This window comes from Cydia pomonella, chromosome 3, assembly GCF_033807575.1.
Source record: "Cydia pomonella isolate Wapato2018A chromosome 3, ilCydPomo1, whole genome shotgun sequence".
Classification (NCBI taxonomy): domain Eukaryota; kingdom Metazoa; phylum Arthropoda; class Insecta; order Lepidoptera; family Tortricidae; genus Cydia; species Cydia pomonella.
This window is the reverse complement of record NC_084705.1, coordinates 25186004-25205261: the sequence shown is the minus strand read 5'-3', so window position 1 is coordinate 25205261 and position 19258 is coordinate 25186004. Positions and strand designations below refer to the sequence as shown.

Sequence of the window (19258 nt, the reverse complement as noted above, 5' to 3'; positions counted from 1 at the left end):
TGTACCGAACTATTTGGCCACTTTGACTGCTACGAAGTATTTGACGCTGACTGTACATTGTGCAACGAGGGCGGTAGATGAAATATTGGGCATGAGGGTGATAATGAATGCCGGATAGGTCTGTGCCTTAGATGCGTAACCTGTCAAAGAATATAACAGTTGAAAATAATTTTATTCGTAGCAGTTGCCAGTCCTCTTTATTTACTGGATTCTGTTGGTACTAACTTTTACTAAGTAACATTGCAACCTTTTTTTTTTATCTTAGTATTCCAATTTAAAATCGACTCTTTCCGATCTATCTATAGATGGATCACCATGTTAAACTTTAACGAGTGTCAAACCCGATCATCCGTTGCTAGTTTCGATAAGTGATTGGAGCCAGTGTTAAGGGCAAAGCCTTGATGTCACGGAGTAATTGATGTCTCTTGGAACCCACTTTATACCGATGTATCGGAGATTTTCTTTGATAGACAGGCTTTATAGTGATTGCGGTAGATGAATGGATCTCATTAGTTGTTCGAGGAAAGACAGAAGACGTATTTAAACGACCTTAACGTTTCATCTATATAGATTGAACACGTATTTCAAAATAATCCATTTAATTTGTTTGTGTATTATAGTCAAAACTCCGATGCGCCGTCACTCGTGGGTATGTTTAGGCAAGCGTCAGGCGTGACAATAGTCGTAGTTAATGATACTTATACAGTTAGGTGCACAATTGACCCAAAAGTAGCATGTTAGTAGAATCTGGAGAAGTTTGATATTAATCAAAAGTACAGTAATAATCTGTGGTTAAACTCCGAAATTTAATGGTAGTGTGGTGTGCACTGTACGTTACACACACCTTCACATAATCTGTCTATATATATTCCGTAGGTTAAGGATCAATGGACACATGGGACAATAAATGTATATTCAAGACCAAGCAGTTCTCCCTTAACCCCCACATCATATGGCGATCCTGCCAGTGCGGCCTTGTGCTGCACTGGCGGTGCGCCGCGCTAGCCAGCGAAGGACTACTAGGACGTAAAGAATATTTAAGAATAAAAATAGACAATAATAATTATTAAAGGACGTTTGTGCTAAATATAAAGCAAATTTAACTTTTTGGACACTTACAGTGAATTAGTTTGGTGGAACTTTATTATTTCAATTAGTGATATAAACATTTGTGATCAACCTTGAGTAAAGTGAATTTAAATAAAGCAAAGAACTAAAATTGTGCTTAAATATATATAGACAGATTATCTGTAGGTGTGTGTAACGTACAGTGCACACCACAGTAGCTAATATACATAATATAATGGTATAAAATCTGTTCTTCTATTCTGATAAAATATGGGTTCGGTTGGTTATTGACCTAATAATTATTGTCTTTGGGAACTGTAAGTTAATAAAAGAAAACAAACATAAAATTTTGTCTTGCTATGAAAATATAGTCTACACAAGTAGTTACGGGTAGGTGCACTCAAACTAGAAAGTGCTTGATTCTATTATAAGTCCTGCTTTGTTCAGGCTTACAGCTCAGACGCACTTGAGTTGCGTTGCTTCATGATACGAGGCACTTTCAAAGTTACGCTACTGCGACATGCCTACCCTAGTTTTCTAATAAAACTTTTTTTTTATGACAGTTAATGACAACTGTTATTTATTTTAATGGTTGTCGGAACGACAATGACATCGTCTTTTTAGGTACATACAAGTCACTCAAGACAAGTTAAAGGTTGCAAAAATTTGATGTCAGGGGCCCAATTTGACTCGAGAAAGCTAAACGCTTGTAGCGATTTCACGGCTGAGCTGTCAGCCTTGGAAGATGATAGGAACTTAGTTCAGCCATAACATCGCCTTTTATTATGGTGGAATAATGAACTATGTGGTTGGACGTTGCTGTTGTACCTATTGTTTTAATGTTGTTGGTAGCAACATTAATAAGTACAACACAACAGCAACTTCACTAAGGTAAGGTTCCGAAAAAAATGCCCAAAATTAAAAAGTTGAAGACATCATTTATCATCATAACAAACCTTAAATTGTTTTCTCTTTTGTATTATTGCTCTTAAATATAAGCTTGATTGACACATGAATACAAAGTATTACCGGCACAATAGCACCGAGAATACAAAACAGGACGGTAAGTAGTAGATTCAGTTCGTAGTCGTCGGCCCAGTCCATGCCGGCCGCGGGCGTCTTCAGATGTCGCGCGCCGCCGTGTCGCAGCACGTGCTCCGTCCACCATACCGCGCGTTCCAGCGCAGACATCGGGTGGTCGTTGATGATGTTTCTAAGCTTGATCACATTCTGCTCGTAACTGAAAAAAAAGTGTCTAGATTCTTCAATTCGTTCTCCCGCTTCAATTCGTTCTTGCATCTTCTGTGGATCGGAGTCCACCCTGAGTAATGAAGAGTTTTACTTTTGGGTGGCCTGGAAATTTAATAATAAATAATAGTCTTGTTAGTATTTACCAGTTCCCAGAGGCAACTTTTATAATCCCGACATCCCGTGTTATAATAGCTATCTAAGAAGCGTTGCCCGTGAACAGTGAGCAAAACTATTATTAGCTTAGCGCCCTTGAATATAAAAATGTATGCAGGAGTACTAATCTAACATTTATGCTGATTGTACAATCGAGTTTACAAACATCTTTACAAGCCAACATTCCAAAAATATATTTACATGCCTCTAAGACATTGACAGTGAAGTTAGAACACTGGCCTTAAAAGATGTTTATGAACTCGACCATACCACCAATCCATTACAGGATCGTTTTCCGCGTTCTCCAGAAAACTGTTCTCCGTTCCATCTATGATAAAATCCACGTAGTAACAGTCTTTACCTTAATCACAGTTAATATGTAGATAGTTTCACTTGCGTAAGACATCAACTTGAGGCAGCCACTTAAAAGTCCTGATATTTGACGAACTGATAGGAAATTCGTCCGAATCCCATTTCCAGAATATATTATTATTATTATTATATCTCCTTGGATTTCACGGGCCTATAAATCCCGGTCTTTTGATAGGCTTGCATGGGGATATAGATCCAACACGTAGAGGCCTCTTGGAGAGCTTTAATGTCATGTAGAACGCCTGCTGGAACCCGTTCACGGTGTACCTTACCCCATCTACTACTAAACTAATTAACTAAAATTCAACCAGGATTAAATAAAAATAGAAAAATAAATAAATTTGGCCATGTGATCGTCTAGTGTATTTACGTTGTGAACCTTAGTACCCTTCGTCTTTTATGTGAAAACTGATATGATTTGGGTTTTTCAAAACTATCCCTAAATATCCTATGAATTTGTAAATATTCCTACAGTATATTTTTATTAACTCTATTGTTAGACAAATAAAAAAATAGTAAATAATATATATTTTTTAGAATTTATCTCCTACCGGGCCCTACCGTGACCAGTTACCGTGAACAGTAGTAAGCCCTTTTTGTTTGTAATTTAAAAACTTATATTTTCCTTTTAATATATCTCTACGCTAACCTAGCTAGCTAAAGGAAAATATGTATATGTAACCATTGTAACCATAAGTAAATATATTGCAAAGAATAGTACGTACAAACATACTTTATCTACTGTCACGCCCGGATGAAGACGGGTCTCTAAGCTAATTAATACCCATTTTATTTTATTTTATTTTTAATAGGTATTCCTAAGCACTATGTAATATTACTCTACCAACGTTTCGTAACCTAATTTCAGACGAGAAGAAACGCCAAGAAACTCATCTGAATGTACTATTAATGTATGGAATACTGAAAACAATCGTCTATTAAATATGACTTTATTTACCCTTTAATTCCCCAGTTATAGAAAAGCTCAATTGTCACTAGTGAACTGCTCCGCCTGTCACTAGCTCCCTATAACAAAATTATTTAGTATGTCCTCAAATAACTTTGTTCCCCTATCTCACCCAATGTAAAAATATATAAACCTTCAATCATATTTAATGTACGAGCCTCAGTAACCCATCCATATGCTACTGAAAATAGATTTTAATTTATTTTGTAATTAAAAACAGTTAAAACTCTAATGATTTTAGTTTTGTATACAATCAAACTAAATGTGAAAGAAAATAAATAAACCTAACACCCAAATAATGACTCTACCCTAACTCTACCCCAAATTCACCTATTCTAATGTGTGTAAAACTAGAGGCGAACCTCTATTTTTACAGGGAGGAGTGTGTGTATGAGGGACCCTAATTTAAGCTCTAAACGTTCGGCCGACAAAACCGAGGTATAGCAAACCCTAGTGTCTGTGTGATTGCCTCCCTCCATCTGTGTTAGCCGAAGCCTGGGTACAGATGAATAAGGCGCCCTAACCATGTATATAATGTGTATAAATAAATATATTTAACAAGACAACGCTTCTTCAATTACCAACAGATTTCAATGAGTAAGGATTACTCCTAATGGTCCACACGTGAGACCCTCATATCCCTCTGTCAGACCTTGAAGAGAACGTAAGAGGTATAATCGTCACCTGTGTTGGTAAAAAGGCTGACGCCAGGCCCCTCTCGCGACCTGGACCTAACTCTCTACTGGATTCCCGAGTAAACCTGCTTGTCACCGTCAGGTTAGGTGTACTCGGTAGGTTGACCATGCAACCTGACACTGAACTGGCTCTAAAATACAAAAAATCCACAAAAATAAGTAAGTATTGACACTAAAATAACAATTGAACAGATTGACAAAGAACAGCATAGTAGCTACGCAATGTCAAACATTCAATCGTCAAAATAACAACCTTTGTTTTTACGTCTACGAATAAGCCAGAGAAAGTGACAATCCGACGGTCAAAAATATAATGGCGGTCCTGGCTTAAACTGAGCTATTTATAACCTTCGGCAAACGCTTCAGACGTGTTAGACGCGTCTCTCGTACTTATCGCAGGGTAAAGGCACCAATAGTCAACCCCTCCACGAAATTTCTATATTCAAGAACGTCTCATTTGCCCACTAATTGATCAATAAGAATTATGAATGTTTTTACTCATCAATAATTTATTAAAGTTTAATTTTTATAAAGAATAAAACGTAATTTAATTTAGCTTATGGAAATATTTCATTAAATATAATGCAAGGGCCCTTTTTGCCAGTAATCAGCCTTCCGTCTACCAAGACACAGCCTTTAAGTACCCAGTCTACAGCCATCCCATTTTAACGCCTGGCTAATGGATTCCGAGTTCCGTGATTTCAGTGTCCAGTGGTCAGCCACAGGATGACTACTATGGATGGTATTTGATGTATTTCAATGAAATAAAGTCATAATAATGTAGATATTTAAAGGTGATTGATTTAACGACTTACATTGCATTTGAAAATAAAAAAAATCTTGAAACCTATGCTCAGCCTCTATCGGCTGGCCTCTGGGTCACCAATCCCTTTAAAATTACTGCCTCAAACCCAGTAATCGGCCAGGGCTTACTTTAATATGGATTCATATTAATTTTTCACTTTCTCCAGACAAATTAAGCATTAATTACGTGAAGCAGCGCATATGCTTTCAAAAAAACATCACAATTCGGCCGCCAACGTCTGATCAAAATACCATGTGACGCTCCAAAAAAATGGCGCATGTGACATATCCCTTCATGTCAGAAGACAGCACTTCTTTGAAGTAGCGTTGTGGTTTATGCTAAACAATTATTTTAAAAATTAAGTTACTTTTCAATTCATACTTCATCAATCTATAATAACACCTACTTTTGGCACACTGGTGCATGTCTGAGCACTGATGCCTTTACCTTATACGTTTGACTAGTTTATTACCCTTTAAACTCGAGTACCAAACTCCTTTTCTGATTAACGACCCACTACGAAATATGATTTAGTTAAAGTCTTTGTTTGTTGTTTAAAATTTCTCGTGAGAATATTTTGCTTCTATTCCATTTAACTTACGGAATTAATTTATTAGATATATACATACTATTTACTAGTATTTTGATTAATATTGGAACATAATAATTGAGGTTTGTAGTTTATGAAAATGATATGGACCGATTATTTGTGTCAATTATTTTTATATGTTAACTAGATCTGCTAGTGCGTCTAGTTACAATCGCCCCCTCGAGAATTAGCATTGTATTGTTCCACACATACATGTATAATTCTCGAACCCTTATTCCAATAAAACTGAAAATTATATCCTAAATTTGTTGATATTATCCCCTTCCTTCCCCCCTTGTGTAAATGTAAACGTGTGGTGTATGGTGTGTGTTTAAACCAATACTCATTGATTGTGATTGATTCAGTACAAAACTCGGATCTCTGAATCTTAATAATGTATCATGATTATCTTTTCGTCACGATTTTCCTACCAGCACAGGATATTGGGTCGTGAATCCAATAAGCTCTAGTAGCTCGATCTCATGGTTTCATCCTAGTCTATGGATCTTTCTATCCGGCGACTTAACCACATTGTCCGGTTAATAGATGAACCAACAAAACCTCCCTTCACAAAGTAGGAAAAACATTTGGTATAAGTACTGGGATATTCATTCTCCATTAGTCAAAGCTCAATCCGAATTCTATTACCCAATCACTCCTTCCAATCAAGTTTTCTTGGAGCATGTCTCATACATGAACCAGATATTTGACTTCAGACTGACTTCCATATTAACAGTAAAATGTTAAAAAAAAAACTTAAATTATACCTTGATAACATCCTGATACTTGTATCAAAACATTATCTTTACAAACATAACATAGATATAAATTAAAAATACTATGTAATGTCTGCAATTAAATACTATTAAAAATAATAAATATTCATCCAGACGAACCATTGAAAAATAATAAAATTTAAAATTATCTACACTACTGTAAACACTTCACCGTTATGACATATGAAAATAAGTCTTACTTGTGAACCGTTTAATACTATTATCTATCTTTCTATTTAATAATTAAATACATATAACCATTTCACACTCAAACTCATATTTGAAATAACTTGATAAAATTTATTTAAAAATAATGCATTAATATCTCTTTAGAATATAAAATTGTGATAATGCATGTTCATTGACATGTCATCATCGTGTTTTGCTGTCAAAGATCTCATTCACTATGAGGTGTGTAATTAGTCATGGTCTTAGCTTCTTGTGAAGTGTATAGTCAACAAAAACTACCCTTTGAAAATGGGTCGAATCGTCATACGATTTTAGCCTACTGATAAGAATTTGTTGACTATTTTGTGTATTTCTTTGTAATAAAAATATCAACAAATCCAGGTTGATTGCAATCCGACATTTGTCTAATTGTAAAAATCCATATATACAAAAATATTACAAACTTTCACACACTTCTTGCAAAAACATCAAATACCCATTAGTCTATTCTTATAATTAAATAGTTAATCATCTTTCATTGGCTTTCATTTCCCAGTTCACTCAATCTATCCCAGACCATTTCTACAGATAGCCAAAGTCACGATATGCAACCAGAGTTAAAATGCATCCAATAAAACTTACTTTAAAAAATAATATTTCAGACAACCCCAAGCTCCCTCCTATATATTGTATAACAATATCAAACGTAATGTGTATTGACAAAACTGTTCATATTTAAGTTGGAGTTGTTTGTTAAGATAACGTTAATACCGTACCGTTTTATTTAAGGTTACGTTATTACATCTTATCATGGCAACACTAAAACTCAATATTTTTTCATGGCAACCCCGCAATGAAGCGTCCCGGAAGTGACAGAGGGGATGTGTTAAGCTTCTATCTGATGAAACTGACGGTTGTCACTGGCTCAGTTTTGAATTTCACCCTGTGTCGTGAAGTGAAATGTAATTGTGAAGTGTAATGAATTTTGTTGCTGAAGGAAATAATTGGTAAGTTTTGAATGTATTACTTATTTTTTTTTTATATCATATCTAATCTTGTAAATTGGTAATTTTTGTTCATTTATGCTAAATTATTTTTTTCCGCCAATTCTAGCCTAAATTTTATTTATTTAGTATTATCTTCGAATAATACCATGAATATTATAATTTTATCCTCTCTTGCTTTGCAGTATCAGATAAATTTTTAATATATACTTATCATATTTTATGATAATGTAACAAGTGTATTTAAACGACTTAATTAACTTTTAAGTAATCAAAAGTAATATTTTATTATTATTTTACTACCTTTTTCTAGACTGTTTAATTTTATTTTTTTCATGTATGCTATAAATACTAGAAATGCCACAAACATATGATAACTATATGGTATTTGACCTATTTGGCCACTTTTGCTGAATATTCAGTATTCGGCCAATACCATTATTCAAATCATTTATATCAAATACTTGTGCTATTTGTATTATCTAGGTCAATTAAATAACATTCTATCCTTTACTTGTACTCAAAACCACCACGCACTTTACAGTCCAGGTAGAGAAACCCTCGACGCATCGACAATTTTTTTTTTTTAGAGACCCGAACATGTGCACTCAACTTGTCCTTAAACTTTTGCGTCTATTGTCTCAATTTTTTTATCACCGGCCGCATCGGTCGCAACATTCTAAGTTTTATTATTTCAACATGTTTTTGTTTTAATGAATATTTCCATTAACTTAAACCCAAGTTTAAAAAAAAATCTCAGTAATAAATCAAAGATCATTATTAATATATCGGTAAATGTTTTCTTTTTTTATACAATGAATTGTATTTAATATTTTATTTCAATTAATTTCTTTACTGGCAACATCAGTAAATACTGAGTATTTCCCTTGTTTTGTCTATGGCGTCGCTAGAGTATGGCGCTAGTGGCGCCCCCTAGCATAAACCATAGGTCAATTTGTTATACACAAAGCCAAACTCTTTTTGAAGTGCTAGCTTGTGATTGTGACGTGTACATTATTTTTCTTTAAAATGAGACTTACTAAGATTGACCTTTTAATTTGTGAGTTCCCAATAATTTGGGATAGTAACGAGTTATACTATGGAGATAAATTTTTAGCCGAACTTGCTCGCCAGGACTTATTAAAACTGTGCAAAAATGTAAAACCTTTTTTTAATTTAAATATTTTGACTATGAAAATAAAAAATTTCAAGGATCGACTTCGCAGATTTAAGGTATAACTACAATTATATGTATGTTTTGTCAATTATTTTATTTTAATAATCTTTTAATTATTATTACAAAACTTTTGTAATGTTAAAAGAAAACATTTCTTATTACATCATGAAGAACATCAAGACCAAATTTCAATAAGTTTAATTAATTCATCGATAGCATATGATTAATATTTTTTATTTATAATTTATTCAATTAATCATACTTATTTCTTTTGAATTTTTCAGGCTCTAATGAATGAATCCGGGTTCCTGGATGAATTGGGTGACCCTGAATCTACCCTTTAGGTAAATAATACACTATTCTCTTTACTCTCTTTTTTTTTCAGAATGTTTTTTCCTAAAAATGTCAACTAGGTAGGACACGTTCAGTTATTTCAGTATATATTAGTTTACCGTAATGTTAATTTAAACTACATATTTAGTTTATATCTATGCTATAATACTATCCTGTTGCCATTATGTTATTAGTTCATATATATAGGTATGATGATAAAAATTTAACTCATTGGCCTACAATCTATTCTTTTTTCTTCTGAAGTCTGTTCTGTTTGCACTATAGATACTGATAAGAAAGTGTTGTTACGCCTACTTACTTGTTTTAAGTGAACTCTATTGCATATATAATATGAATGAAATTTGATAACACAAAACAAGACGTATTAAGGAGTACCTGCGACCCTTTTTTTTTCCCGTCCCTTTAAGTGGCCAAACGCGTCTCGCCTTGAGCGTCAGCTATTTTTAACACATGTATTAATTTTACGGTTTTCAAATTTTTGCTTAAATATGATTTCAGATACGTAAGGCGTTTTTGAGTAAGCTGATATGTAATTAGTCCTCCTAATTATATGACGACATTTTATAAGTAAGTATACTTTTCCTAACCTAGCAGTTTTATTATTTCATCTTGTTTATTTATTTATTAAATAAAACAAATTTAATGAATTTCATCGCAATAACCAAATATTTACTGTAATTATTTTCAAACTAATTCCTCATAACCAAATTTTTATTGTTCCAAAAAGTGATATTCTCGTAAAATTGTATTGATTATTCTAGTTTCTTTATGATATATTGAAATCTTAATCTACGAAAATAAATACAAAACTTCTTTGTTCTCTGTTTAAACTGGATACTTCCCAATTTTCAGATGTTCCAAGTAACGAGGTATCGAGTGCCACTGAATGCTGTCCTGTTATTTTATTTTGAGGTAATTAAATTGCTTACTTGATATTAACATAACTTTTTTTTTCCAGATAATATTATGTAATATGATTCTATGTATGATTATATTTTTTAAATCATTTTATGAACTAAAAATCATTACTGCTAGTCTTAGTTTCTCTTTAGTTTAAATATAAAAATTGTTAATTGAAACTATATATATATATTTTTTTTTTTCGAAAATTCCACTACCACTATTTGTGCCTTCGGGTAACATAAAGTAGCCCAACTCTTTAATATACAAGCTTATAGGGTAAGATATGTATTTTTTATGATTAAAACACTCCATTTTTATGAACAATACACAAATCAAGTTCATTCATTTTATTTCCTACTCTGTGTATAATTGAATGAAGCGACTTGTATATGTGAATAGTGTTACTTCCACACATACAGACTACTATTATGCCGGATGTGGATTGAAGACCCTATTCTAACCTACCTATTTAATTTACATTTCAAAAAAAACTTAAACCTATTTTGTCGTTTGTTATTTATTTTTATAAGTAATTATTAAAAGTCTCTATAACAATATTACTTTTGTAAACATTTTTGGTAACACTTAATAATAATAAAAATATTAATACTTTCAGCTAAACTACCACATTCAGCATCTCTACACTCGACCCGCGACCCCAAGAACCAGTGTTCTTCTACTCTAGACTTGGTAAGTACAAAAATATTACTTTTATTTTTAAGGATACAAAAATATGACTTAATATCTAATACACTTATCATTTTAATATTTATTCTATTTTATAACTATTATTTGATTCTAACAATTATTTTTCTAGTCTAATCTTTTTATATTAAATCACAACAATACGAAGTATAAATGTTTTTATTTATAATCATTAATTTCAGTCAAACATTACGTTCGCCGGATCAGCTATTTTTACTCAATTTGCCTTTATAATATCTTGACAAATGAATTGCATTATATTTCCCTCTGAATAAATTTGTGTATGGATCAACTAGAATATATACGTTTGGATAGGGAATTGCTGCAATTTTATAAGGACCTTCATAAATTGATTCGAACTTTTTTGTAATCTTTTGCTGAGCATTTGATTTATTTAACTTTTTTATTTTAACCCAATCCCCTATTTGAAATTGAATCAGTCTAAAACTTTGATTAAACTTGGGACGTTCAATATTTGCGTTTTTAATATTGTATATAATAGTCTTCTTCTCTCCAGCAGATAGTTCGTTTTCACTGCCTGAAACTATTTCAGTACACTGTGTATCTTCTAATGGTTGTTGTGATGTTGTATCTGCAGTTTCTATAGCTTCCACTTGTACAGGACTAATTGCCGTTGCAAGCTCGTTCCGTAACTGACTAAGCCCCTCTGTCATTTTCTGTTCAGTCTGTTTCAGCAAGTGATAGAACAATCCACGTCTTACATCCGATTTCTTTTTTATAATTCCACGAGCTACTCGTGCTTTTTGATTAATACGTTTAGTAATGCTTTTCTCGACAGATGGCGTAGCTTGTTGTATGCTTTGACGCGTAGATTTTGATTTAGCTGCGGCCGTTCGCTTCCTTGTGGCCCTCTCCATTTTATTTATTATTAATAATTTTATTCACTTTATAACACTGATTTAACACTTTTTTTCTTATTTAAACACTTATTAAACACACTTATTTAACACTTATTTTATACATGAATTTTTAATTTTTTTAAACTAAAAACATAATTTAGTCACTTTTTAACACTCACTGGATTTCTACACTGTGTTGGTAAAAAACGTATATGTATACATCCGTATATGCACATTTGTTTAATGAAAACGAAACTATCGCCCGCTATCTTTTTGTTTGGACTCGCATAACGCATTTTAGTTTTAGCTAATTTTAATTGACTATTTATACTAATGTATTTTTGTGTTTGTTTCAGGTAATATTAGTCCCTACAATGCAAGTTACATCGATAGAGTGAAGCCAAGAGGAGAAAAAATTATATTGATAAATATTATAATATATAGATATAATTTAAAAAAATTCAAGAAAAATCCAAATCATATTGTTCACATTCCAGTTTTCTTACGGCAGCAAAAATGTAGCCGACGAGGCTACTCTATGTAATAAACTATTTATATATATAATCCTGGTCATTCCGGCACCAAAAAATGTACCTTACCCCATCTACTACTAAACTAATTAACTAAAATTCAACCAGGATTAAATAAAAATAGAAAAATAAATAAATTTGGCCATGTGATCGTCTAGTGTATTTACGTTGTGAACCTTAGTACCCTTCGTCTTTTATGTGAAAACTGATATGATTTGGGTTTTTCAAAACTATCCCTAAATATCCTATGAATTTGTAAATATTCCTACAGTATATTTTTATTAACTCTATTGTTAGACAAATAAAAAAATAGTAAATAATATATATTTTTTAGAATTTATCTCCTACCGGGCCCTACCGTGACCAGTTACCGTGAACAGTAGTAAGCCCTTTTTGTTTGTAATTTAAAAACTTATATTTTCCTTTTAATATATCTCTACGCTAACCTAGCTAGCTAAAGGAAAATATGTATATGTAACCATTGTAACCATAAGTAAATATATTGCAAAGAATAGTACGTACAAACATACTTTATCTACTGTCACGCCCGGATGAAGACGGGTCTCTAAGCTAATTAATACCCATTTTATTTTATTTTATTTTTAATAGGTATTCCTAAGCACTATGTAATATTACTCTACCAACGTTTCGTAACCTAATTTCAGACGAGAAGAAACGCCAAGAAACTCATCTGAATGTACTATTAATGTATGGAATACTGAAAACAATCGTCTATTAAATATGACTTTATTTACCCTTTAATTCCCCAGTTATAGAAAAGCTCAATTGTCACTAGTGAACTGCTCCGCCTGTCACTAGCTCCCTATAACAAAATTATTTAGTATGTCCTCAAATAACTTTGTTCCCCTATCTCACCCAATGTAAAAATATATAAACCTTCAATCATATTTAATGTACGAGCCTCAGTAACCCATCCATATGCTACTGAAAATAGATTTTAATTTATTTTGTAATTAAAAACAGTTAAAACTCTAATGATTTTAGTTTTGTATACAATCAAACTAAATGTGAAAGAAAATAAATAAACCTAACACCCAAATAATGACTCTACCCTAACTCTACCCCAAATTCACCTATTCTAATGTGTGTAAAACTAGAGGCGAACCTCTATTTTTACAGGGAGGAGTGTGTGTATGAGGGACCCTAATTTAAGCTCTAAACGTTCGGCCGACAAAACCGAGGTATAGCAAACCCTAGTGTCTGTGTGATTGCCTCCCTCCATCTGTGTTAGCCGAAGCCTGGGTACAGATGAATAAGGCGCCCTAACCATGTATATAATGTGTATAAATAAATATATTTAACAAGACAACGCTTCTTCAATTACCAACAGATTTCAATGAGTAAGGATTACTCCTAATGGTCCACACGTGAGACCCTCATATCCCTCTGTCAGACCTTGAAGAGAACGTAAGAGGTATAATCGTCACCTGTGTTGGTAAAAAGGCTGACGCCAGGCCCCTCTCGCGACCTGGACCTAACTCTCTACTGGATTCCCGAGTAAACCTGCTTGTCACCGTCAGGTTAGGTGTACTCGGTAGGTTGACCATGCAACCTGACACTGAACTGGCTCTAAAATACAAAAAATCCACAAAAATAAGTAAGTATTGACACTAAAATAACAATTGAACAGATTGACAAAGAACAGCATAGTAGCTACGCAATGTCAAACATTCAATCGTCAAAATAACAACCTTTGTTTTTACGTCTACGAATAAGCCAGAGAAAGTGACAATCCGACGGTCAAAAATATAATGGCGGTCCTGGCTTAAACTGAGCTATTTATAACCTTCGGCAAACGCTTCAGACGTGTTAGACGCGTCTCTCGTACTTATCGCAGGGTAAAGGCACCAATAGTCAACCCCTCCACGAAATTTCTATATTCAAGAACGTCTCATTTGCCCACTAATTGATCAATAAGAATTATGAATGTTTTTACTCATCAATAATTTATTAAAGTTTAATTTTTATAAAGAATAAAACGTAATTTAATTTAGCTTATGGAAATATTTCATTAAATATAATGCAAGGGCCCTTTTTGCCAGTAATCAGCCTTCCGTCTACCAAGACACAGCCTTTAAGTACCCAGTCTACAGCCATCCCATTTTAACGCCTGGCTAATGGATTCCGAGTTCCGTGATTTCAGTGTCCAGTGGTCAGCCACAGGATGACTACTATGGATGGTATTTGATGTATTTCAATGAAATAAAGTCATAATAATGTAGATATTTAAAGGTGATTGATTTAACGACTTACATTGCATTTGAAAATAAAAAAAATCTTGAAACCTATGCTCAGCCTCTATCGGCTGGCCTCTGGGTCACCAATCCCTTTAAAATTACTGCCTCAAACCCAGTAATCGGCCAGGGCTTACTTTAATATGGATTCATATTAATTTTTCACTTTCTCCAGACAAATTAAGCATTAATTACGTGAAGCAGCGCATATGCTTTCAAAAAAACATCACAATTCGGCCGCCAACGTCTGATCAAAATACCATGTGACGCTCCAAAAAAATGGCGCATGTGACATATCCCTTCATGTCAGAAGACAGCACTTCTTTGAAGTAGCGTTGTGGTTTATGCTAAACAATTATTTTAAAAATTAAGTTACTTTTCAATTCATACTTCATCAATCTATAATAACACCTACTTTTGGCACACTGGTGCATGTCTGAGCACTGATGCCTTTACCTTATACGTTTGACTAGTTTATTACCCTTTAAACTCGAGTACCAAACTCCTTTTCTGATTAACGACCCACTACGAAATATGATTTAGTTAAAGTCTTTGTTTGTTGTTTAAAATTTCTCGTGAGAATATTTTGCTTCTATTCCATTTAACTTACGGAATTAATTTATTAGATATATACATACTATTTACTAGTATTTTGATTAATATTGGAACATAATAATTGAGGTTTGTAGTTTATGAAAATGATATGGACCGATTATTTGTGTCAATTATTTTTATATGTTAACTAGATCTGCTAGTGCGTCTAGTTACAACGGGCGCAACAATAGACACCAATGAACCGGTCGCAACAGGCATTGGGACTATTGTAGTAAAGTGAACAGTATAACGGTCTATGGATTGAAGTTTGGGAGGACAATGAGACTGGGTTATTGCAAAGACGTCCGGACACCTGCCATAACAATGTTTTCACTAGTTATCGAGGCAGGCGGTGACTCGCCGCCCACTAGATGGGCCCCTGAAAATGCCGTCGTGAAGACGACCAGGAGCAACACCGGTGTGAGCGGCTCAGGGGTGTCGAGAGGTGTACGCCGCTTTCTACCCAGTGGCTGATAACAGCCACTGTGCCAACTCGCGTCTTATGCAAGTTTTCACTTCCACCCCTGGAGCATTTAGCTCTAACGACTCCTCTCTGGACGGCCAATGAAGGCAAGCCAGAGCTGAGAGTCCTGCGGGTCCCCTTGGGGTCCACTCCGACCGACGAAGACACGCCGGAGACGGAGACCCTGACCGACTCTCGGGAGTACTCGGGTCCGTGGGGTCGTTACTCCCCAACAGCTCGCCACAAGCTGCCCTGCGGTTCCACAAGCTGCCCTGCGGTTATATTATTATTATTATTATTATTTATTTATTAATCAGGCAGGCAGTTGAAACAACTGATAGTTGCCTGTATCTGAGTGATCTTCGCTTAATATGTATTCTTTGCGCTGGTTAAGTATTTGTCTAGTCTGTTCTTAAACTGATTGACATTCAGTGCTTTGACCACTCTGTTGCTGAGAAAATGTCTGCGGGGGTTGTTTTTAGACAGTTCAGATATTAACTTATATTGTATGGAATATTTGTGAAAACTTTCGTTAATATTTTTGTTTGTAATGTTTTCGCCGGCAATTCGAATGTGTTGAAATTACTGCCAAAACTAATGTATAAAACTTCTACAGGAGATTCATCTAAATATGTTTTGATGTCCTGTAATAACGAATAAATATAATTTTAGTTAATCAAAAATGAGCATTAAGATGTCCAGAGACGTTTTTATATGCAAAGTTGAATTTAGAAATTATTACCTGTGGGAGTTGTCTTTCAGAGACCTTACCTACCTACCTTAATACCTACAATATAAATTACACTAGGCGGCATAGGTCGATTGTTTTCCCAAATTGGTACATCTTCATAGAAGAACATATCAATATTTTTATTCCATTCCGCAATAGTTGGTGTTTTAGGTCCAAACAAATGTTTTAGTACCCTGTTATCATATTCTCCTGTAACCTTAGTTATTTGTGGATGACAATTTCGGGATAGAGCTCTTTACTTTTCTCCCACATCGTTAGGTCATATAATCTCTGTCTAAGTTTTTGAGGATGGAGTATAGGGTGCGTAGACACTCCTAAGATGTGGTTATGCCTCTCAATTGCACCTAATGTACTTACTGCAATAACTGGAGCATTGAACATGTATGATAGGACAATAGATATTCTAGATGATACATCTAAAAATAAAAGATCAAAGTATCGGCTTTTGTGGCTAAGAAGCTGCTGTACTTGTGGCGTCTCTGGACTTGCTTAGCAAAAGTATTTGCAGTGAATTCAGAAAAACGTCTTAAGTATTCACTTAGGTCTGTTTCTTTTTTAGTAATACTAGTGATTCCATGTTGTCTTGCATGCGAATACGAAACGTTATGAATATCTATTTCTGTCAGATTTTCATGCGTCTGTGTGTTTTTGTAAAATGGGCTCGCAGTTACAACCACTATTTCATACCCACGTCTTAGTAGTTTTTCATGAATTGGTTTAAATACCACGTCATGACTTATTGAAGGCACTAGTAAAAACGACAGTATACGTGCAGCTTGTCCATTGTAAAGTAAACTGAATACTAGGACTAGAAATGATTTACAACAATTCATGTTGAAGTCTTATTAAGTACTAAAATAGTAAAAGATGTTAAACAATGTTTTTACTTGCACGAAGTTTACATTAAATTAGTGTTTTATGAAATACATATATAATAAAAACTTATCAGTTGTAAATAAAAAAAGGGCAACATTTTTGTGTTATTAAAACCAATGGTTTCTTACTCAACATGTCTCGTGAAATCGTATGATGAGAATGACTAATGACTGATGTGGCGTGACAATTATTATCGCACGGAATGCAGGTGGTGCCTCGTGGTGTCTTTATACCATTGCCAAACAAACATTGTTTGTACATTGCCTGTATACAATGTTTACACTAATTAACAAGTCAGTAGGTTTTTCTTGGAAAATGGTTTTCTCACGTTCAGCGTTTTCGAATACAAAATACCGTCGAATACATACATTTTTTTTTACTTTTTTAATATAACTGACTGAAACTGTTTCTTTTCTTAGGCTGTTCCGAAAATTTGTATCTTATAAACACATTTTAGGAAATGAGTGAATCCTTAATATGAAATAGTTCATACTCTTAGAATATATTGATATTGTAAGTAGAGCTCAAATCATTAATTGATTAAAAAGGCTCTTAGTTATACACAGGATATAATTAAGATTCTAATTGTACCTTCTCCAAATATTTGTATTAATAAACCCATAAGAAGAGATAGATTAGAGATTGGTCCTTAATCACAAAAAACTTCATTTGCCATGGTTTAGCTTTAGAATAACTCCAATGTGCCCGGAGTCTAGAACTCTGAGCAGTAAACTGGTTTTCGACTGTTCGTTCCCTTTGCAATATAACTTTTTCGCTTCGGTGTGTTTACGTACATTTTCAATATTAGGAACGGTTGAATCACTCACTTGGTTGACTTAGGTAATTTAGGTATAGGCATATATTCATTATGGAGTAGAGACTGTAAACATATCTACCAAGCCACAATAATTAACAAGAAAAACTACATGTATTTGAAGAATACTTGTACTACTTAGGTACCTACAACCTCTCGTGTTGTAACCGGTATGACGGTGCCGATAAAATCAAATAAACCTCCAGGTTCAATGAAATTACAACTTGGTTACTCACAACCTACAACTTAATTAAAAAAGAAAGGTATTCAAATCAAAAATTCTCAAAAATGTGCATTGCCTAACAATATCAGTTATCAGTCACAGTAAATTATTATTACATAAATCCAGCCACTCTATTATTATTCTATCGGCTGTTATTAATATGAGTTGTAAAATAAATAAATAAATATTATAGGACATTATTACACACATTGACTAAGTCCCACAGTAAGCTCAATAAGGCTTGTGTTGTGGGTACTCAGACAACGGTGTATGTAATATATAAATACTCAAATATATAGAAAACACCCATGACTCAGGAACAAATATTCATGCTCATCACACAAATAAATGCCCTTACCAGGTTTTGTACCCGGGACCATCAGCTTAATAGGCAAGGTACTACCCAATAGGCCAGACCGGTCGTCAAAATTAAATTCCACATCTTAATAATACAAAAAAAAATAAACAATCTTCTTTCTTCGACTTACTCGTATGCTTATTCTAGGCTATACTACGGTTTCGTGTTGTGGGGAAAGAGTAGTGAGGTATATACAATTTTTATCCTTCAAAAAAGTTAACAGTTAAATACCTTACTTATTAATCACTAATTTTATTGTCAGAAAATATTATTTTAACATATTTTATAATTATGTACAGTCAACCCTACATATAACAAGTATCTTTTCCAAATTTCAGCGAGCAGATTCAAAATACTTTACATATCTGATGCTCTGAAAGTGGCTCATTGTTCCTCAGTGATACATTTCTGCCTCAGTTTTACATGTCAATTTTTTTTGTTTATATATTAATGATTATCTTATCTTATCTTATCTTATTTATCTCCTGATTCTACAAATAGTTCACTGAAAGTTACCTCAAAAAATACTACTCACAAGTTAAAAATA

General features: G+C 33.6%; 1 protein-coding gene and 1 long non-coding RNA gene across 3 annotated transcripts; one reads left to right on the top strand and one right to left on the bottom strand.

Moving 5' to 3' along the window:
- Positions 1-1134: 1134 nt before the first annotated feature.
- LOC133516673 (UDP-glycosyltransferase UGT4-like) lies at positions 1135-17279 on the bottom strand. The gene is made up of 4 exons (XM_061849695.1): positions 16798-17279; positions 16189-16333; positions 2743-2833; positions 1135-2389 (listed from the first exon to the last, which is right to left on the bottom strand). The coding sequence occupies exons 1-4, from the start codon at positions 16819-16821 to the stop codon at positions 2026-2028; spliced, it is 624 nt and encodes a 207-aa protein (XP_061705679.1). The 5' UTR covers positions 16822-17279; the 3' UTR covers positions 1135-2025.
- Positions 9304-13440, top strand: LOC133516387 (uncharacterized). 2 transcript variants are annotated; one of them, XR_009799215.1, is made up of 5 exons: positions 9304-9369; positions 9878-9946; positions 10232-10291; positions 10899-10972; positions 12204-13440. It is a non-coding gene; the product is annotated as an uncharacterized LOC133516387 (long non-coding RNA). The 2 variants fall into 2 exon arrangements; XR_009799214.1 differs by lacking the exon at positions 9304-9369 and having other exon boundaries at positions 9401-9946.
- Positions 17280-19258: the final 1979 nt, after the last annotated feature.